The sequence below is a fragment of the Rutilus rutilus genome, assembly GCF_951802725.1.
Source record: "Rutilus rutilus genome assembly, chromosome: 14".
NCBI classification, from domain to species: domain Eukaryota; kingdom Metazoa; phylum Chordata; class Actinopteri; order Cypriniformes; family Leuciscidae; genus Rutilus; species Rutilus rutilus.
In genome coordinates this window covers 1,795,972-1,820,663 of record NC_140219.1, presented here as the reverse complement: position 1 = coordinate 1,820,663, position 24,692 = coordinate 1,795,972, and the positions used below count along the sequence as shown (strand labels likewise).

General features: G+C 37.4%; 1 protein-coding gene across 1 annotated transcript; it reads left to right on the top strand.

Annotated features, from left to right (window-relative positions):
* The first annotated feature begins 231 nt into the window (after positions 1-231).
* Positions 232-11,874, top strand: klb (klotho beta). Its single transcript, XM_084430079.1, has 5 exons — positions 232-1,003; positions 3,019-3,532; positions 5,141-5,397; positions 6,405-7,488; positions 10,001-11,874. Exons 1-5 carry the CDS (start codon positions 317-319, stop codon positions 10,438-10,440), a joined length of 2,982 nt encoding a protein of 993 aa, XP_084286205.1. The 5' UTR covers positions 232-316; the 3' UTR covers positions 10,441-11,874.
* Positions 11,875-24,692: the final 12,818 nt, after the last annotated feature.

Genomic DNA, 24,692 nt, shown 5'->3' with positions numbered 1-24,692 from the left:
ACACACATCAGTTTCAGTAAAAGCCAAATTAAATCAACACCAGATCAAACATCCTTCTTTCTCTTCCTCTGTTTCTCCTCCGTCTGTTTCTCTCACTCTTTCGTTTTCTCTCTCTCTCTCGTTTCTCCGGCTCTCAGACGCCGTAAGTCATGAGAGGATCAGAGTTCATGTTAATCATTGATCCGAGGTCCGTCTTCCTGCACTCCGAGATCTCCAGTGTTTACGCACGGATCTCAGTGCGCTTCACCTTTTCTTTCCCCGATGATGCCTTTCTCCAGTTTTCCGGCTGCATTCATGCTCCGATAGTTTGCTCAGGATGCTGCGAGTCTCATCCGTGTGTCTCTCTTTAATCCCAGCGCTGGTTTTATGTGGTTTGGATTATAAAGCATCCAAGCTGTGGCTCCAGCCTCTGAACGAGACGTTCCTGCAGACGGGAACGTTTCCCAGCGAGTTTCTCTGGGGCGTCGGGACCTCGGCGTTCCCGACTGAAGGCTCCTGGGATGCGGACGGGAAGGGTGAGTCCGTGTGGGATCGTTTCACACATCATCCCCGCACCAGTGACAGTTATCTCCGATGGGAAGAGGATTTGAAATCAGTTCAGTATTTGGGTGTGAAGTCCTACTCCTTTTCTCTCTCCTGGACTCGTCTTTTCCCGAATGGAGACGCCACGGAGAATCCCAACCCGGCTGGAGTGGAACATTACCGGCGTTTGATCAGCAAGTTAAAGGAGCTTGGGGTTGAGCCTGTGGTGACTCTGTTCCACTGGGATTTTCCGCAGGTCCTGCAGGAGCGATTCGGAGGCTGGTTGAACGGGAGCATGGAGGATGTTTTCGCCGATTACGCCTCGTTTTGTTTCCGGACGTTCGGCGGGGAGATTCGCTACTGGATCACGATGCATAACCCGTTCCTCCTGGCCATTCAGGGATACGGGACGGGGGCTCACGCTCCAGGGGTCGCCGGGGGTCACGCCGACCCCTTCATCGCGGCACACAACCTCATCAGGGTGAGTTCGGGCTCAGAGGTCAGAGGTCACCCCAGCTGTGAGAAACAGAGCTGTGTGTCACGAGACGGTTGGGAGCCTCCGATAGCCACAAGTGTGGGATACAGCAAAATACAATTACCAAATGTATTTGTAAATGTTAAATGTAAAATATCACATTTCAACCCAAATTCAATATGGCTAATTTTATTTAATTTGCATGAGGAATATAAAGCCGCTTTATTTGTTTTTTTACAGCCTACAGAGGCCATGCATTCATTTAATTTGATCATTTTTACATTTAACATTAAAAAAGATTAAAAATCTTAAAGCAAGCACACACACACACACACACAGACACAGACACATATTCACTTACTCACACACTCTCTCACACACACACACACAGACACATATTCACTTACTCACACACTCTCTCTCACACACACACACACACAGACACATATTCACTTACTCACACACTCTCTCACACACACACACAGACACATATTCACTTACTCACACACACACACACACACAGACACATATTCACTTACTCACACACTCTCACACACACACACACACACACACACACAGACACATATTCACTCACTCACTCACTCACACACACTCTCTCACACAGACACTCACATACTCATCAGGGTGAGTTTGGGGTCAGAGGTCACGCTCGTTCTTGACCTCAGCTGTGAGAGAGTGTGTGCAGAGATGATGAGATCTTCACTGAGAGACAGAGCTGTGTGTCGCCAGACGTCAACATGTGTCAGTGTGTCTGTTAGAAATGTCCTGGTCACATTTCAGCCCAAAATCAAGACGGATCTTCTTTTATTTTGCATGAAGATAAAGCCACTTTATTATTATTATTATGCATTGACATTATTATTGCATGGCAATTAAGCTCTTTTTACTTCCTTTCCCCTTAATTAAAAAATGTATAACTGTAATGTCAAGATTTGTTAACGGTTTTTAAAAAATGTTTCAAAAGTGATTTAAAATTTGATATATCATATTTGTTCTCCCTTATTTATTTAAAGCCTGCAGAGGCCGTGCATTATTTCTCTGATCATTTTAATATTTAACAAAAGAATAAAAAAAAATTCTCACACACACACACACACACACACACACACACACATACATACATATTAATGGTGCCTTCACGTGCTATGGTAATTATGGTAAATACCAAAAGCCGACGTGGAAAATGCACATGAACACCCCCTCATGTGGTATTTTCAACTGGGCAACTCGTAGAATATTTTGATGCACGAGTTGCCGAGATGAGATAACCTTTGACCTTTTCAAAATGCCGGAGAGCAACGCAAGAGTCTTGAATACTGTTAGCGGATAGTTTTTGTAGCCTATACAATGTTGTGTCATTAACGATTGTAATATAATGCGTTAACACTCAATTTTCAACTTCGCCGCAATTTCCTTAGTTCATATTTAATCATTTTATGTCATGTTTTATTTTTTTTAAATTATTAATTATGTTTTAATCATCAGAAAGCACCACACTTACGTTTTTTTTTTTTTTGTTGTTTTTTGTAAAGATAAAAAGATACTCTACTGACACAGACCTTGCGGGTACTACATTACGACAACAAAAGCACTTGAACGCAACACACTGGTAAATACCAGTTCACAAGTGAAAAATATCATCTTTTCCATAGCACGTGAAGGCAGCATAAGGCCATGCATTATTTTCTGTCTTGTTTATTACTGTCTTTTATTGTCTACAACAGTATAAGTTTTTCAGGCGTTATCTACCGTCAGATTCATTTCTCTGTTCTTACATGCAAGCTCTTCAAACTGAACGTACAAAATGTGTTAAATAGTGTAATGTAGAGATGAACCGTTATGCATTAAGTGATTTTTATATCTAAATATCTGCATATCTCTACATAAGTGGTGATTCTCCTCAGATCTGACCAGCATAAATATGTTTTTACTGCATAAGATCATGAATTATGGAGAACATGACTGATTTGTGCAGTGATGATGGTGTGGTGTGTCTGCAGGCTCATGCTAAAGCGTGGCACGTTTACGACCAACACTTCCGACCTCATCAGAACGGTAAAGTCTCCATCACTCTCGGCTCTCATTGGGTGGAGCCTCATCAAGGCAAGGCCTCGCCAGCCAATCTGGAGCTCTGTCAGAAGTCCATGGAGGCTGTGATTGGCTGGTTCGCAGAGCCCATATATGGAAGTGGAGATTACCCAGAGTCCCTGAAGGCCTCGAACCGCGGCGCCATCCCAGAGTTCACTCCGCAACAGAAGCTCTCAGTGAAGGGAACCGCTGACTTCTTCTCTCTGGCCTACGAGCGGGAGACCCTGCGGGTGGCCCGAGGACTGGCCCTGTTCGGGCAGACCATGACCTTTGACCTCAGGAGTGTTCTGGTGTGGGTTCGGCACATGTACGGTGACCCGCAGGTGCTGGTGGCCGAGAACGGGTGGTTCTCTGACGCTTCTGTCGGAGTCGAGGACACGTGGGCCATTTATACCATGAAGAGGTTCATCATGCAAGTCATGCAAGGTGTGTGTGTGTGTGTGTGTGTGTGTGTTCACACCTGGTATTGACATGCATCACAAATGCATCTCATGTGAAATTGTAAAATTAGGATTCGCAAAAAACTATTTTATTTATTCATTCTAAACGCATAAAGCACATATTTATTTGTTTCTAAATAATTATTTATTTATAATAAATAAACTGCATTTACTTATTTTTAATAAATACATAAGTATACAAGTATATATACTTTTTTTCTAAATGTTTGTTTTGCATTCCCTTTTTTAATTAAATATTTATTAATAAAAATATATATAAGTACATTAATTTTATTTATACAATATAAACAATTTATGTATTATTACATTTATTTATAATATATACATACATAAAAAAGTATTTGTTATATTTAAATGTATTCATTTATAATAAACAAAATGTATTTAATTATATTTAATAAATGTATAAATAAAAAGTATATATTTCTAAATTATTTTATTTCTAAATATGTTTATTTTACATTAATATATTTTAATTATTTATACGTTATTAATACATGCATACATTTCCTTTATTTCTGCATTTATTTTTTATAAATTGTATTTATAGTATATAGAAGAAATATTTCATGACAAATCCTCATTTGTTCATTAATGTCACAGTGTTTTATGATTTTGAAAGATGGGGTGAAGTTTAAATCTGCTAAATGAACAAATGGATCAGAATACATCTGCATAACACACACCGGGTAATCATTAAAACATAGATGCGTTTATCTAATCTTTATATACTCAGCACTGTAAAAATGCTGAATATGACATACTTATATATGACAAGAAGAACCTTGAGATCAACAACTCAAAATGTGCTTAATTTTTAAAACTTAATAATTTGGTTACACTTTATTTTAATGTGTCATTGTTACAGTGTAATTATATATTTAAGTACTGAGTAATATTAAGTAACTACATGTACTTACTATAGGATTAGGGTTTGGTTGAGGGTTAATTGCATGTAATTATGTATAATTTATAGTTATGACTATAGTAACTACATGTAACATATGTAACAATGACACTGTAAAATAAAGTGTTACCAATTTTTTTTTTTTTTTTTTACGTTTTAAAAATTAAGCAAATTTTGAGTTGTTGATCTTAACCAAATTTTTAAAAAACAAATAAAAAAATCAATAAATTGGTAACACTTTATTTTACAGCGTCATTGTTACATAATAATGTAGTTACTATAGTAATAACTATAAATTATACATAATTACATGCATCTAACCCCCAACCAAACCCTAATCCTATAGTAAGTACATGTAGTTACTTAATATCACTCAGTACTTAAATATATAATTACACTGTAACAATGACAGCTTAAAATAAAGTGTAACCGAAGTTCTAAAAAAACAACTTAAGACACATTCTTTGCCATGGCCTGTTCTTCCTTTTCATGATAATTTTTATTATTTTTATTCTATTACTATTGCACTCTTTTGTCTATCTCACTGAGATGATGTAAAGCACATCGGTCAGCATGTGTTGTTTTAATAGTGCTACACAAATAGAAGTGACATTGACTTATATGACATACGGAAGGCGCTATCTTTGCGTGTGTGTGTTCCCTCAGCCGTGTCCGTGGACGGAGTGAGTGTGTTCGGATACACCGCCTGGAGTCTGGTGGACGGCTTTGAGTGGAATCACGGATACAGCATGAGGAGGGGATTGTTCTACGTCGACTTCAGTCAAGCCGAGCGCCACCGGGTCCCGAAGACCAGCGCGCACTTCTACAGACGCCTGGTGCGGGACAACGGGTTCCCGGACGACAGCATCGAGGGCCGGTTCCCCTGCGACTTCCAGTTCGGTGTGTCGGAATCAGTATTACAGGTGATTTTGCATTGATTTAAAGGGTTAGTTCACCTAAAAATGAAGATTCTGTCAGTAATTACTCGCTCTCATGTTGTTCCGACCCCGTCAGACTTTCGTTCATCTTCAGAACACAAATTAAGATATTTCTGATGAAATCTGAGAGCTGTCTCACTCCTCCACAGGCTTCTAGGTAATCGAGATCTGCCGGCCCAGAAAAGTTAGTAAAGACATCGTTAAAATAGTCCGAGTGACTACAGCGGCTCAACCTTAAGTTTATCAAGCGACGAGAATACTTTTTGTGCGCAAAAACAAACAAAAATAACGACTTTATTCCACTATTAATATCCTTCTGTGTTTCTCTGAGTGAGTTCAGGTAGTGTAACAGCGCAGCGCTTCTGGGTTGTACGTCAGAACGGAGGCTCACTATTGGCCGACCCAGAAGCGCTGCGCTGTTACACTACCTGAACTCACTCAGAGAAACACAGAAGGATATTAATAGTGGAATAAAGTCGTTATTTTTGTTTGTTTTTGCGCACAAAAAGTATTCTCGTCGCTTGATTAACTTAAAGGGATACTCCACTTTAAAATGAAAACTCTGTCATCATATACTCACCCTCATGTTGTTTCAAACCTGTATGAATTTCTTTCTTCTGCTGAACAGAAAGGAAGATATTTAGAAGAATGTCAGTAACCAGACAGTTTCTGGTCTCATTGACTTCCATAGTATATTTTTTTCCTACTATGGAAGTCAATGAGACCAGAAACTGTCAAAAAAAATCAAAGATTATTGCGATTTATTGGCTGGGATGCTCTACAATGTTCCGTTCATTCATCAGCTGAAAACAGGCTGACTAACCGATTCTTGGGATTTAAGAATCGATATCGGTTCGTAAAAATGAGAATCAATTAAAATCGAGAAATTGATATTTTTTTATCCAGCCCTAATGTATACTGTTTGTGTATACTACTATTGTGTGTACAGTGTATACTATTTGTGAACGTTTGATATTAATGTGTTCTCCCAGGTTCATCTGCACCCGTTCTCGCCCCAGTTCACGGATCCGCACCTGTACCGCTGGAACTACTCCGGCGACGGCGCTCTCAAACCCGTGACGGGGATCGAGCTTCGCAACCGGGCCGCCCAGTGCACTGACTTCCTCTACATCCAGCGCCACCTGTTTCTCCTCAGGGTCACGGGGTCGTCACACTACCGCTTCGCCCTGGACTGGACCCAGCTCATGCCCAGCGGCGACCCGTCGTCTGTGGACGCGGAGAAGGTTCGGTTCTACAGGTGTGTGTTGAGCGAGCTCATCCGGAGAGGAATCCAGCCGGTCGTGACCTTGTATCATCCCAGCAACCGGTCGCATTCGCTGGGAATGCCTGAAACGCTACATGCTAACGGCGGATGGAGGAACCGCAGCGCTGTCGAGGCCTTCGTTAACTACGCTACGTTCTGTTACCAGGAATTCGGTGGGTTTGTACCGACGTGGATCACTATTAATGAGCCGAACCGGCTAACGGAAGCGTACGGCGGGACGGCGGAGGACAGGCGGATGGTAGCGCGTCACTTGCTTCTAGCACACGCTAAAGCGTGGCGCGTTTACGATACACGGTTTCGCCGCCAGCAGGGGGCGACGGTTAGTTTCGCGCTTCATGCTGATTGGGTAGAACCAGCCAATCCGTTCGTAGAATCGCATGAAGCTGCACGGCAGGATTTTTTGTCGTTCGAACTAGCCCGTTTTCTCGACCCCTTGTTTGAGGGGCGTGGCAACGCTCTGATTGGCTTCACCGACGACGAGAGGGAGGAGCTTAAAGGAGCGCTGGATTTCATCGCTCTGAATCACTTCACGACACATCTGGTACACAGACCTTCACCACGAAACCAGGACCACGGCTACCTGCTGATGACCGACGTCACCTGGCCGAAGTCACACCGGGGACAGGCGCTCGTGCCCTGGGGTCTCCGCAGGGTGCTGGGATGGGTGAAGGATCGCTATGGCGACGGCCTGCCCATCATCATCACAGCGTCAGGGGTGGATGATCAAGCATCCCATAATGACCAGCTGAGACAACGCTATATCAGGGACTACCTGCAGGAGGCGCTGAAAGGTGAGCAGAAGCACACTTTTGGCTGTTTTTTAATTATCATTATTATTATTTTGTTCTTTATTAATTTAATTTTATCATTACTTTAATTTTATTTTTTATTTGTAGTTTATTTTCTTATTTTATTTTAATATTGATTTATTTTATAATCTTTTTTGTTTGTTTTTAGTTTTTTTTTATATTGTTATCACTAGTTTAGTTTATTTTTTGCTTTTATTTTTAGTTTACTATTTTATTTTATCACCATTTTAGTTTATTTTTATTTTTTGTTTATTTAATTGTCATTTTTTATTGTTCGTTTTATCATTATTTTATTATTATTATTTAAAATTTTAGTTTAGTTTATTAATTTTATTTTATCATAATTTTTTTTGTTTATTTTTAATATTCTTGGCGATCAGATTTATCAGACATTATTTTACTGCATGTCTCATGACCATTAACCGAAATCAGAGAACCGTGAACATGCGAATGTCTTGTTAAATTATTTAAAATATTAACTAAATCATAAATTTAATATATTAAATTTTTTCATTCCTTAAACCAAATCAACCAGTTTTAAATCAGAAAAATACAATTATATAAAAAAGTGGAAGTCAAGCCTCTGATATTTTGGCCATCATGATAATATGAGGTGTTGCCTGAGCAAACGTCACTAATGAGCTGTGATTATGAAACATGCTCCTATTATATAATAACAGCATCAGAGATTAGCCGTATTGCAGAATGCTAGAGCTGTTATCTAGTGTTATCTGTTCTAACACAAGAACACAGCGTAATCAGCCGCTTCCTCTGAGCTTCGACATCATGGGGTCAAAGGTCATCCTGCTGTTTATCAGTGACCTTTGAGATGGAGTGACACACAGGGTCACATGGACATCATGAGGAGCCTGTCTGATCCTTGAGCCCAATGAGGGTTTTTTACAGTGTTTGTGCGGATGTGAGTCAGAGTCACTTCCTCTCGTGTGTGTGTGTGTGTGTGTGTGTGTGTGTGTGTGTGTGTGTCCTGGCAGAGTAGTCCATGTGATTAATCTGTGAGCAGTGTGTCCTGTTGTACATATTTGAGAATCAGTGCTGTGTGTGTTACATCTGGGTTTCCCACAGTGCTGTTCATGGCTGATAATTCATAAAATGGTCAATAAAAAGTAACCCTGTGGCGAGCGGCACGAGGCGGTGGTGTGTCTGATGATGACGAGTCCTGCGCGACGCACCGGTGTCTCTCCCGGAGGAAGAGAGAGAGAGAGAGAGAGGACCAGGCCTGGACTTATGCTGTGTTTTGTTTATGTTTTATCATATCGCCCGTGAGGGGGTGCCGTCTGTACTTTCAGTTTGTTGTTTGTTTATTTTATGATTATTAAAGTGTTTGAACTCCCGCCTCCTCCTTCCCAGAAGAACCCTGTTACACAAATAAAATAATTTTTTTAAATCCAAAAATTAAAGATGATAAGCTTTTTTTCTTTTTTCTTTTTTTCTGATTACCAGTATGTCCACGTGACCATTAACCGAAATCAGAGAACCATGAACTACATAAATATAGAATTGTGAATGCATTGATAAATTATTGAAATATTAACTTATTTAAATATTATTGTTAACTCAAAGTTGCATGCAAACTGTACTTTGTTGCATAGCAGTATGAGCTCTAGTACTAGTGTCTACTAACCTCTCTCTCTCTCTCTCTCTCTCTCTCTCTATTCAATTCAATTCAATATGTGCTTTATTGGCATGACAATTATTTCAGTGTATTGCCAAAGCATTTCCAGTCATCATACATGTACATAAAAAATATTCATCAACAATAACATCAACATTTCAGAATTCAGTGTGAGTGTGTGTGTGTGTGTGTGTGTGTGTGTGTGTGTGTGTGTGTGTGTGTGTGTGTGTGTGAGTGTGTGAGCGAATCACTGATTAGTTGACTCCTCCCTCCTTTTGTGACAGGCATCAGTATATCTTGCTCTTTTTCCACCTAATGTTGAAGTTGTATAAAGTGTTTATTGGGGAAATGAAATACAGGTTTTCAATGAGGAGGAAAATATGTGTATTAAATTATTTGATGGGAACAGCTAAACTTGCAATGTGGAAAGCAAGAAAGAGCGAAGGTCTACAACAGATCCTGACCGATGTTTGGACGGGAAGACTTCGCTTATTACAGACTTACGAATAATGTGGTTTTCTTTTGTGATGTATGGTGTTTTAATGAGGGACTATAGTACAAAATGATCAGCTCATTGTGAATTTTTAATTAATAAAGTTAAAAAAAATTATATAATTTTTTAATAACTGCCAATAATGTAACGTGATGTAAGGTTTATAGAATAATAAAGTGCTTGTTAAACCTCTCTCTCTCTCTCTCTCTCTCTCTCCCTCCCCCTCTCTTTCTCTCTCTCTCTCTCCCTCTCTCTCTCTCTCTCCCTCTCCCCCCCTCTCTCTCCCTCTCGCCCCCCCTCTCTTTCTCTCTCTCTCTCTCTCTCTCTCTCTCTCTCTCTCTCTCTCTCTCTCTCTCTCTCTCTCTCAGCTCGTGAGTTGGACGGGGTCAATCTAAGAGGGTTTTATATCTGGAAGCTTCAGGATCATCACGATCTTCGGTTTGGTCTCTTCACCTCCGCCGCTCGTCACTCTCGACCCAAAGCGTCCGTCGACCTTTACCGTGACATCATCACCCGCCGCGGCTTCCCGTCCGCCGCTGACCTCCGACCTTTCACCTGCCAGGTCACGGTCAAGCGGACGACCTGTGAACTCTGCACACACATCGCAGAGAACAAACCGCTGCTGTTCTTCAGCGTGTGTGTGTCCGTCAGCGTGTCGATGCTCAGCGCGCTCATCATCATCTCTGTGGTGAGGAGGAGGAGGATGAGGAAGAAGAGAGCGATTAACGTCCGGCCGCAGAGACTCGCTGTCCCGCTGAGGTTCCCCATGATGAGGGTCGCACCCAGAACCGGGCGCTTGCACTATTAAACCGGCTAAATGAGACAGTTTAACACAGATGTGCATGAACACACTGGGATCTCACCGCACACACTTAACCTCACACTTCCCTCGGGTCAGTTCAACCCGAAACTAGGACTTTTGTCGCACTTGAACCACGAATACCACGGAAAAAACGTTTTGTGGTTGAAATTTAAAAAAAAAGTAACAAATCCTTCTTTCGTGGGTCAATTTGACCCCCATAGGAATGAATGAAATGCTTTAATACACATAGAAAAACCTAAAAATGCTCAAAATTTGCCAAAAAAACCCCCAATATTTTATAATGTGTGTCTGAAAGCATACTGTACAGCTAGAGGTCAGCTAGAGGTCGGCAAAGACGCCCAATGTAGAATATTTTAAATTTAAGTGGGAAAGAATGTAAGGAATGTGCTTCAATTATTATTTATTTATTATTTATTGATCAAATCTAGTGATTTAAAGGTAAATCCAATTAAAAATAACAAAAAATCTCTAAAAAATGTTTATTAAAAAATAGAAAAAAATTATTATCAAAATAAAATGAAATAAGCTTTCTGGACAAAAAAAAAAAAAAAATGATTAAGTCTAATTTTAGGGCTTCTGGTCATTTTGACCAGCGAAGGGAAAGATTTGTCACAAAGTGCGAGGAAAGGATGAAGGTTAAAAATCTAATATCTCCGGATTGGCTGTGAACCGACAAACACGATACACTTTAAAACACACACAAGTAAAGACCTGAACATTACATGTGTGTTAGCATGAGCCGTGTGTGATTAAAGCCCTGTAAACTTTACACGCAAGGATACAAGAAAAGCACTTTTTATACATTTAGATTAGAAATATACACACAGGAATTATATCAGTATCACCAGAAGTTCATCCGGCTTAAATAGTAGTCTGAGCTCAATGATGATTTAGACATTACACGGCTCAAATAGTGCATGTTTTTAGGGAATAATTAATGTAAGTGGTTTAACAAAAATACAAGAATCACATTTCTGTTTTAAACCCTCAAGAATGATTCCTTTATTCACATCCATTGTAAGTTCCCGACTGTTAAGCTATTGAACTGTCAGGAAGGATTGTGTTGTTGTTGTTGTTGTTGTTTTGTGAGCAGAACTGTAATATTTCTGGAGGAACTGTATGATATCTGTCCATTAGATGGCGCTGCTGCATCTGAAATCTCCTCACACTGGCTGGCATCAGTTCTAATGATTAATTGTTCACTTTTTTTGTACTTTTTGATGGACTTTAAGTGAATGAGTAAAGGGATGGCTGAAGGAAAACACAAACAATTTAACGATGAATCTGTGATGTTTTGAAATACTGTAAATTATAACAATAAATAATATAGTCTGAGAACTGCTGCAGACCCACTTGTAATAAATCACCATTATGTGAAGCTGCTGAAGCATTCCTGTCAAACTCTCATTTATGATGACGAAGGCATCTTTAACACTAAAAAGCACAAGACATCACATTTAAAGAGATATAAAGAGACATCAAAAAATAAATGTATTGCTGTGATGTATCTATTCAAAAGAATAGGCTACACGTGAGACGGAATGACCTCAACTTTACCAGAGCCCGTCTACGGAGAGCTTGGCCACTCCCTATTGAGTCCTATTGTACCGAATGTTGGTTGTAGTTCCACCAGAGCTCCACTGGGGGCGATCGCCCATGAGTGCAGAATGAATGGGAGTCTATGGGGCTAGACGGCTAAATGTGTCTCTTTCACCCGATTGCTGTTGAAGTTCAACATGGGTTATAGGTGGAAAGGTGAATGAACGAGTACTGATGTCCTTTCGATTTCTTACAGGTTGAGTTGTTGTTGCCCATAACACGCTAGCATTCTGCTAATGAACGCTGATTGGTCAGTGAAGGACTGATTACGACCAGAGATACCGCTTGATGGTCTTTTAAAACAACAAAACAAAGACTCTTCTAGCACGTGTGTTTACCTGTGTCAGCTGTGTTGTGTGTTTACCTGTGTCAGCTGTGTGTGTTTACCTGTGTCAGCTGTGTTGTGTGTTTACCTGTGTCGGCTGTGTGTTTACCTGTGTCGGCTGTGTGTGTGTTTACCTGTGTCGGCTGTGTGTGTTTACCTGTGTCGGCTGTGTGTGGTAACCTGTGTCAGCTGTGTTGTGTGTTTACCTGTGTCAGCTGTGTGTATTTACCTGTGTCAGCTGTGTGTATTTACCTGTGTCAGCTGTGTGTGTTTGCCTGTGTCAGCTGTGTTGTCGACGCCTCAAGAGAAAAGAAAGTGCAGAGCGCGAAAGCACCAAAGTGACTGAAGGATTGCCGTAAAGCAGTATCTCTGGTCGTACGATGTGTATGACGCCATTGACATTTTAAAAGACTTTTTAAAGCAAATAAGTGACTCAAGTGAGCAATGTGTAATTTCTTTGCATCTCCTTTCGAATACAACATTCAAATTACTAGACAAAAAATTATATCCTGAGAAAAGTGGATTTTGAGGGGTATAGCGCCATATACCTCCATTCATTCTGCACTCGTCCTGTGAGCGCCCTCATGTGGAGCCAGAGTGGAACTGCAACCAGTTCAGAAGCCGGAAGTTTACCGAGAGTGGAAGTTTTCCCCTTATTAGACATTCTCTGACTTTACTCTGTATTTTTAATCTGCGCAAAAACGCGCGCCCCCGAACATTTCCCAACATTCCCAGCACTATAGCTACGGAATCTCAACTGTCTCAAATGCAAAACATGCAAGCATACAATACATCACATTTTTTCCAGACACACAACACAGAAATGTCTCGTCTCACGGTCATTATCCCATTATACAGTATCCCTTTAATATCTGCTGGCGATTGGACTCCAGTTTGGAGTAGTGCGACACTGCATTAGGAAAACAGAGATCTTATCTTCCAAGTCCATTGTTAAGTGTGCAAGGTTCTATTTTCCGCTTTTAAATGTCTGCACATACCTTTCTGCAAGGCCGTTGGTTGCAAAAATGTAATTTAACCATAGGACGTCTGTAATAGTAATAGTAATGGCCAATTCGCAATTAAATCTCAACAGAATTGGCTTTAAACATGCAATAGTCCTAATCTGGAACAAAGCAACTCTTAATCACAACTTAATCTGTTTATCAAATTTCAGCTCTGGGTCAAACACAACACCTACATTTTTTACTTGGTCATGGCAATAGTCTGACCATGTGCCAAAATATGTTGCAATATCGAAGCATTCTCTGGCGGGGCCAAAAAGCATAATCGCAGTTTTACTTTGGTTTAACTGAACCAAATTATGGGTCATCCAGCTCTTAACCTCCTCCAGACATGCCAACAGTGAGTTACAACCACAATTCTCTCCTGATTTCAAAGGGAGATAAATTTGTGTATCGTCGGCGTACAAATCGAACTCAGGGGCAAAAAACACATCGAACTCAGGGGCAACATGTGCAAATAAAATAAAATTGGGCCCATAACAGATCCCTGAGGAACCCCACAAGTGACAGGCACTGTTGTTGAAACAAAGTTACCATACTTCACTGAGAATGCTCTATCTGTAAGATCAGACTTGAACCACTTTAAAACTGTCCCACGTATTCCAGCCAATTGGGATAACCGCTTTATGAGAATCACATGGTCTAAAGCCGCACTCAAGTCCAATAAAATCAGAGCTGCAGCATTACCTGCATCTCAGATTAAACGAAGGTTATTAACAACTCTCAAGAGTGCAGATTCTGTACTATAACCTGCCCTAAAACCGGACTGAAATTTATCTAAGATCTCATGTTTACTTAAAAATGACATCAGCTGTGCATAAACCACCTTCTCTAAAACCTTTGATAGGCATGGAAGTTTTGAGATGGGCCAGTAATTCTTTGATTCAAACAGGCTTTTTAAGAAGTGGCTGAATAACCGCTTGCTTGAGGGCCGTTGGAACTATCCCATTATGAAGACTGCTGTTAATAATAGAGGCAATACTCAGCCTAACAACATCCACCAATTCCTTGAGAAGGTGTAAAGGAGTCAAACGAATGTAGGCTTCAAACGAATAATGATGTCCTTAACTTGCGCCACTGACACCTGCTCAAAGAGGTCAGAACTCTTGACACTAGCTGTCAACAACACATCTCAACCAGCAATATAGGAAGACTAGATCTAATCTTCTCCACTTTTGCCATAAAAAATGTTTCCAATGAGGGAGTCAAAGCAGAACAGCCAATTGGTATTAGAAGTCTATTAATCGTTCCGAAAAGGGCTGTAGGGGCATTACACCATTCACTTATACACTATGCACTTTTACACTATTCACTTATGCACTATGCACTTATACACTATTCACTTAAACACTATGCACTTATACACTATTCACTTATACACTGTATACTATGCACTTATACACTATGCACTTATACACTATTCACTTATACACTATACACTATGCACTTATACACTATGCACTTATACACTATGCACTTATACACTATTCACTTGTACACTATGCACTTATACACTATTCACTTATACACTATACACTATGCACTTATACACTATGCACTTATACACTATGCACTTATACACTATGCACTTATACACTATTCACTTATACACTATGCACTTTTACACTATTCACTTATACACTATGCACTTATACACTATGCACTTATACACTATTCACTTAAACACTATGCACTTATACACTATGCACTTATACACAGTATACTATGCACTTTTACACTATGCACTTATACACTATGCACTTATACACTATTCACTTATACACTATACACTATGCACTTATACACTATGCACTTATACACTATTCACTTATACACTATGCACTTATACACTATTCACTTATACACTATACACTATGCACTTATACACTATGCACTTATACACTATGCACTTATACACTATTCACTTATACACTTTGCACTTATACACTATTCACTTATACACTATGCACTTATACACTATGCACTTATACATTATTCACTTATACACTTTGCACTTATACACTATTCACTTATACACTATGCACTTATACACTATGCACTTATACACTATTCACTTATACACTATGCACTTATACACTATTCACTTATACACTATGCACTTATACACTATTCACTTATACACTATTCACTTATACACTATGCACTTATACACTATTCACTTATACACTTTGCACTTTTACACTATTCACTTATACACTATGCACTTATACACTGTATACTATGCACTTTTACACTATTCACTTATACACTATTTACTTATACACTATTCACTTATACACTATGCACTTTTACACTATTCACTTATACACTATGCACTTTTACACTATTCACTTATACACTATGCACTTATACACTATTTACTTATACACTATTCACTTATACACTATACACTATGCACTTATACACTATGCACTTATACACTATGCACTTATACACTATTCACTTATACACTATGCACTTTTACACTATTCACTTATACACTATGCACTTATACACTATGCACTTATACACTATTCACTTAAACACTATGCACTTATACACTATGCACTTATACACTGTATACTATGCACTTTTACACTATGCACTTATACACTATGCACTTATACACTATTCACTTATACACTATACACTATGCACTTATACACTATGCACTTATACACTATGCACTTATACACTATTCACTTATACACTATGCACTTATACACTATTCACTTATACACTATACACTATGCACTTATACACTATGCACTTATACACTATGCACTTATACACTATTCACTTATACACTTTGCACTTATACACTATTCACTTATACACTATGCACTTATACACTATGCACTTATACACTATTCACTTATACACTATTCACTTATACACTTTGCACTTATACACTATTCACTTATACACTATGCACTTATACACTATGCACTTATACACTATTCACTTATACACTATGCACTATTCACTTATACACTATTTACTTATACACTATTCACTTATACACTATGCACTTATACACTATGCACTTATACACTATTCACTTATACACTCTGCACTTTTACACTATTCACTTATACACTGTGCACTTATACACTGTATACTATGCACTTTTACACTATTCACTTATACACTATTTACTTATACACTATTCACTTATACACTATGCACTTTTACACTATTCACTTATACACTATGCACTTTTACACTATTCACTTATACACTATGCACTTTTACACTATTCACTTATACACTATGCACTTATACACTATTTACTTATACACTATTCACTTATACACTATGCACTTATACACTATTCACTTATACACTATTTACTTGTACACTATTCACTTATACACTATGCACTTATACACTATGCACTTATACACTATTCACTTATACACTATTTACTTATACACTATTCACTTATACACTATGCACTTATACACTATTCACTTATACACTATGCACTTATACACTATTCACTTATACACTCTGCACTTTTACACTATTCACTTATACACTATGCACTTATACACTGTATACTATGCACTTTTACACTATTCACTTATACACTATTTACTTATACACTATTCACTTATACACTATTCACTTATACACTATGCACTTATACACTATTCACTTATACACTATGCACTTATACACTATGCACTTATACACTATTCACTTATACACTATTCACTTATACACTCTGCACTTTTACACTATTCACTTATACACTATGCACTTTTACACTATTCACTTATACACTATTTACTTATACACTATTCACTTATACACTATGCACTTATACACTATGCACTTTTACACTATTCACTTATACACTATGCACTTTTACACTATTCACTTATACACTATGCACTTATACACTATTCACTTATACACTATGCACTTATACACTATTCACTTATACACTATTTACTTATACACTATGCACTTATACACTATGCACTTTTACACTATTCACTTATACACTATGCACTTATACACTATTTACTTATACACTATTCACTTATACACTATGCACTTATACACTATTCACTTATACACTATTTACTTGTACACTATTCACTTATACACTATGCACTTATACACTATGCACTTATACACTATTCACTTATACACTATGCACTTATACACTATTCACTTATACACTATGCACTTATACACTATTCACTTATACACTATGCACTTATACACTATTCACTTATACACTCTGCACTTTTACACTATTCACTTATACACTATGCACTTATACACTCTGCACTTTTACACTATTCACTTATACACTATGCACTTATACACTGTATACTATGCACTTTTACACTATTCACTTATACACTATTTACTTATACACTATTCACTTATACACTATGCACTTATACACTATTCACTTATACACTATGCACTTATACACTATTCACTTATACACTATGCACTTATACACTATTCACTTATACACTATTTACTTATACACTATTCACTTATACACTATGCACTTATACACTATGCACTTATACACTATTCACTTATACACTCTGCACTTTTACACTATTCACTTATACACTATGAACTTATACACTGTATACTATGCACTTTTACACTATTCACTTATACACTATTTACTTATACACTATTCACTTATACACTATGCACTTTTACACTATTCACTTATACACTATGCACTTTTACACTATTCACTTATACACTATGCACTTATACACTATTCACTTATACACTATTCACTTATACACTATGCACTTATACACTATTCACTTATACACTATTTACTTATATACTATTCACTTATACACTATGCACTTATACACTATGCACTTATACACTATTCACTTATACACTATTTACTCATACACTATTCACTTATACACTATGCACTTATACACTATTCACTTATACACTATGCACTTATACACTATTTACTTATACACTATTTACTTATACACTATGCACTTATACACTATGCACTTATACACTATTTACTTATACACTATTCACTTATACACTATGCACTTATACACTATTCACTTATACACTATGCACTTATACACTATTCACTTATACACTATTTACTTATACACTATTAACTTATACACTATTTACTTATACACTATGCACTTATACACTATTCACTTATACACTCTGCACTTTTACACTATTCACTTATACACTATGCACTTATACACTGTATACTATGCACTTTTACACTATTCACTTATACACTATGCACTTATACACTATTCACTTATACACTATGCACTTTTACACTATTCACTTATACACTATTCACTTATACACTATTTACTTATACACTATTCACTTATACACTATGCACTTATACACTATTCACTTATACACTATTTACTTATACACTATGCACTTATACACTATGCACTTATACACTATTCACTTATACACTATTCACTTATACACTTTGCACTTATACACTATTCACTTATACACTATGCACTTATACACTATGCACTTATACACTATTCACTTATACACTATGCACTTATACACTATGCACTTATACACTATTCACTTATACACTATGCACTTATACACTATGCACTTATACACTATTCACTTATACACTCTGCACTTTTACACTATTCACTTATACACTATGCACTTATACACTGTATACTATGCACTTTTACACTATTCACTTTTACACTATTCACTTATACACTATTTACTTATACACTATTCACTTATACACTATGCACTTTTACACTATTCACTTATACACTATGCACTTTTACACTATTCACTTATACACTATGCACTTATACACTATTTACTTATACACTATTCACTTATACACTATGCACTTATACACTATTCACTTATACACTATTTACTTATACACTATTCACTTATACACTATGCACTTATACACTATGCACTTATACACTATTCACTTATACACTATTTACTTATACACTATTCACTTATACACTATGCACTTATACACTATTCACTTATACACTATGCACTTATACACTATGCACTTATACACTATTTACTTATACACTATTTACTTATACACTATGCACTTATACACTATTTACTTATACACTATTCACTTATACACTATGCACTTATACACTATTCACTTATACACTATGCACTTATACACTATTTACTTATACACTATTCACTTATACACTATGCACTTATACACTATGCACTTATACACTATTTACTTATACACTATTTACTTATACACTATGCACTTATACACTATTTACTTATACACTATTCACTTATACACTATGCACTTATACACTATTCACTTATACACTATGCACTTATACACTATTCACTTATACACTATTTACTTATACACTATTAACTTATACACTATTTACTTATACACTATGCACTTATACACTATTCACTTATACACTCTGCACTTTTACACTATTCACTTATACACTATGCACTTATACACTGTATACTATGCACTTTTACACTATTCACTTATACACTATTTACTTATACACTATTCACTTATACACTATGCACTTTTACACTATTCACTTATACACTATTCACTTATACACTATTTACTTATACACTATTCACTTATACACTATGCACTTATACACTATTCACTTATACACTATGCACTTATACACTATTCACTTATACACTATGCACTTTTACACTATTCACTTATACACTATGCACTTATACACTATTCACTTATACACTATGCACTTATACACTATTTACTTATACACTATTCACTTATACACTATGCACTTATACACTATTCACTTATACACTATTTACTTATACACTATTCACTTATACACTATTTACTTATACACTATGCACTTATACACTATTCACTTATACACTATTCACTTATACACTATGCACTTATACACTATTTACTTATACACTATGCACTTATACACTATTCACTTATACACTATGCACTTATACACTATGCACTTATACACTATGCACTTATACACTATTCACTTATACACTATTTACTTATACACTATTCACTTATACACTATGCACTTATACACTATTCACTTATACACTATTCACTTATACACTATTTACTTATACACTATTCACTTATACACTATGCACTTATACACTATTCACTTATACACTATTCACTTATACACTATTCACTTATACACTATTTACTTATACACTATGCACTTATACACTATTCACTTATACACTCTGCATTTTTACACTATTCACTTATACACTATGCACTTATACACTGTATACTATGCACTTTTACACTATTCACTTATACACTATGCACTTATACACTATTCACTTATACACTCTGCATTTTTACACTATTCACTTATACACTATGCACTTATACACTGTATACTATGCACTTTTACACTATTCACTTATACACTATTTACTTATACACTATTCACTTATACACTATGCACTTTTACACTATTCACTTATACACTATGCACTTTTACACTATTCACTTATACACTATGCACTTATACACTATTTACTTATACACTATTCACTTATACACTATTCACTTATACACTATTCACTTATACACTATTTACTTATACACTATTCACTTATACACTATGCACTTATACACTATGCACTTATACACTATTCACTTATACACTATTTACTTATACACTATTCACTTATACACTATGCACTTATACACTATTCACTTATACACTATTCACTTATACACTATGCACTTATACACTATGCACTTATACACTATTTACTTATACACTATTCACTTATACACTATGCACTTATACACTATGCACTTATACACTATTTACTTATACACTATGCACTTATACACTATTCACTTATACACTATGCACTTATACACTATTCACTTATACACTATTCACTTATACACTATTCACTTATACACTATTTACTTATACACTATTCACTTATACACTATGCACTTATACACTATGCACTTATACACTATTCACTTATACACTATTTACTTATACACTATTCACTTATACACTATGCACTTATACACTATTCACTTATACACTATTCACTTATACACAATGCACTTATACACTATGCACTTATACACTATTTACTTATACACTATGCACTTATACACTATGCACTTATACACTATTTACTTATACACTATTCACTTATACACTATTCACTTATACACTATGCACTTATACACTATTCACTTATACACTATGCACTTATACACTATGCACTTATACACTATTTACTTATACACTATTTACTTATACACTATGCACTTATACACTATTTACTTATACACTATACACTTAGACACTATTCACTTATACACTCTGCACTTTTACACTATTCACTTATACACTATGCACTTTTACACTATTCACTTACACACTATGCACTTATACACTATTCACTTATACACTATGCACTTATACACTACATTTATACACTATACTCTTATACACTATTCACTTATACACTATGCACTTATACACTATTTACTTATACACTAAGCACTTATACACTATGCACTTTTACACTATTCACTTATACACTATTCACTTATACACTATTTACTTATACACTATGCACTTATACACTATTCACTTATACACTCTGCACTTTTACACTATTCACTTATACACTATGCACTTATACACTGTATACTATGCACTTTTACACTATTCACTTATACACTATTTACTTATACACTATTCACTTATACACTATGCACTTATACACTATTCACTTATACACTATTTACTTATACACTATTCACTTATACACTATTTACTTATACACTATGCACTTATACACTATTCACTTATACACTATTCACTTATACACTATTTACTTATACACTATGCACTTATACACTATTCACTTATACACTATGCACTTATACACTATTTACTTATACACTATTCACTTATACACTATGCACTTATACACTATTCACGTATACACTCTGCACTTTTACACTATTCACTTATACACTATGCACTTTTACACTATTCACTTATACACTATTTACTTATACACTATTCACTTATACACTATTCACTTATACACTATGCACTTTTACACTATTCACTTATACACTATGCACTTATACACTATTCACTTATACACTATGCACTTTTACACTATTCACTTATACACTATGCACTTATACACTATTCACTTATACACTATGCACTTATACACTATTTACTTATACACTATTCACTTATACACTATGCACTTATACACTATTCACTTATACACTATTTACTTATACACTATTCACTTATACACTATTTACTTATACACTATGCACTTATACACTATTCACTTATACACTATTCACTTATACACTATGCACTTATACACTATTTACTTATACACTATGCACTTATACACTATTCACTTATACACTATGCACTTATACACTATGCACTTATACACTATGCACTTATACACTATTCACTTATACACTATTTACTTATACACTATTCACTTATACACTATGCACTTATACACTATTCACTTATACACTCTGCATTTTTACACTATTCACTTATACACTATGCACTTATACACTGTATACTATGCACTTTTACACTATTCACTTATACACTATTTACTTATACACTATTCACTTATACACTATGCACTTTTACACTATTCACTTATACACTATGCACTTTTACACTATTCACTTATACACTATGCACTTATACACTATTTACTTATACACTATTCACTTATACACTATTCACTTATACACTATTCACTTATACACTATTTACTTATACACTATTCACTTATACACTATGCACTTATACACTATGCACTTATACACTATTCACTTATACACTATTTACTTATACACTATTCACTTATACACTATGCACTTATACACTATTCACTTATACACTGTAACGAGGTTTAGATGTTATGGGAAGAAGGAGGCGGGAACCGGCGAACACTCAAACATTTTTAATCAAAATAAAACAAATACAAAATGAAAGTAAAAGCCAGCAGCCCCTCACGGACGACTGCTGGCAACACCAAACAGAAAACAAAACACAACATCAAATAAAATCAGGCCTGTCCTCTCTCGCTCTTCACTGTCGTCGCTCCTCCTTTATGCTTCCGCTCCTCCGTGAGAGATGCGAGACCGGTGCGTCGCGCACGTGTCGCTCATTATCAATCGCGCCACCGGCCTCGCGCCGTCCTCCCACGGCCCTCGACCTCGTCGTGCTCGCCACATACCCCCATCGCCCCTCGCAGGCCGGGGGGCACCCACGAGACTGCGCTTACTCCCCCTCCCCCCCTCCCCGGGGGGACCGATCACGGCGGCTGCGGTACCTGGGCTGGAGGTATGGATAGACGAGGTGAGGGAAAAGGAGACGGAAGCACGAGGAGCGACAGAGACGAGAGAGGGGAGAGAGAAAAAAAAAAAAAAAAAAAAAAAAAAATCTTGATCCGGTTCCCGGACACACTGCCGCTCGGTCCTCAACCAGCTGAGAGTCACTCGCGGTGCCATGCGATGGTACTGGACATCCGTTGGGGAACAGCTCGACGCTCCTCCGCCTCCTGGCGGACGGCGATGGCTCCTCCGGTTGAGGGCAGCCGGCAGCGAGTCTCCCGTTCCCTGCTCCGCCCCCATCATGGCCGACGGCAACAGGCTCCGGCCCACGGCAAACGGGACTCCTCCGCTCCCTCTCGGACGGCAGCCACCCCTCCTCGACCCAGGAGCACGGCAGCGAGCTCGAGCTCCGTCCCCCCAGTTCTTCCATCGCTCCAGCACCATCGCCTCGGGCAGCAATCGGCGGCCATCGCTCCCTCGTGCTGCCCGACCTCCTCAGCACCGCGATCCCCCCCCAGCAGCGAGGGCTCTCCGACAGCGTGTCCCTCCTTCTTCCCGGGTTTCGGCACCAGTGTAACGAGGTATGTTGTTACGGGAAGAAGGAGGCGGGAACCGGCGAACATTCAACAATATTTAATGAATAAAATGACACAAATACAAAATAAAAGTAAAAGCCAGCAGCCCCTCACGGACGACTGCTGGCAACATAAACCAAAAACAAAACATCAACTAAAACACAGGCCTGTCCTCTCTCGCTCTTCACTGTCGTCGCTCCTCCTTTATGCTTCCGCTCCTCCGTGAGAGATGCGAGACCGGTGCGTCGCGCACGTGTCGCTCATTATCAATCGCGCCACCGGCCTCGCGCCGTCCT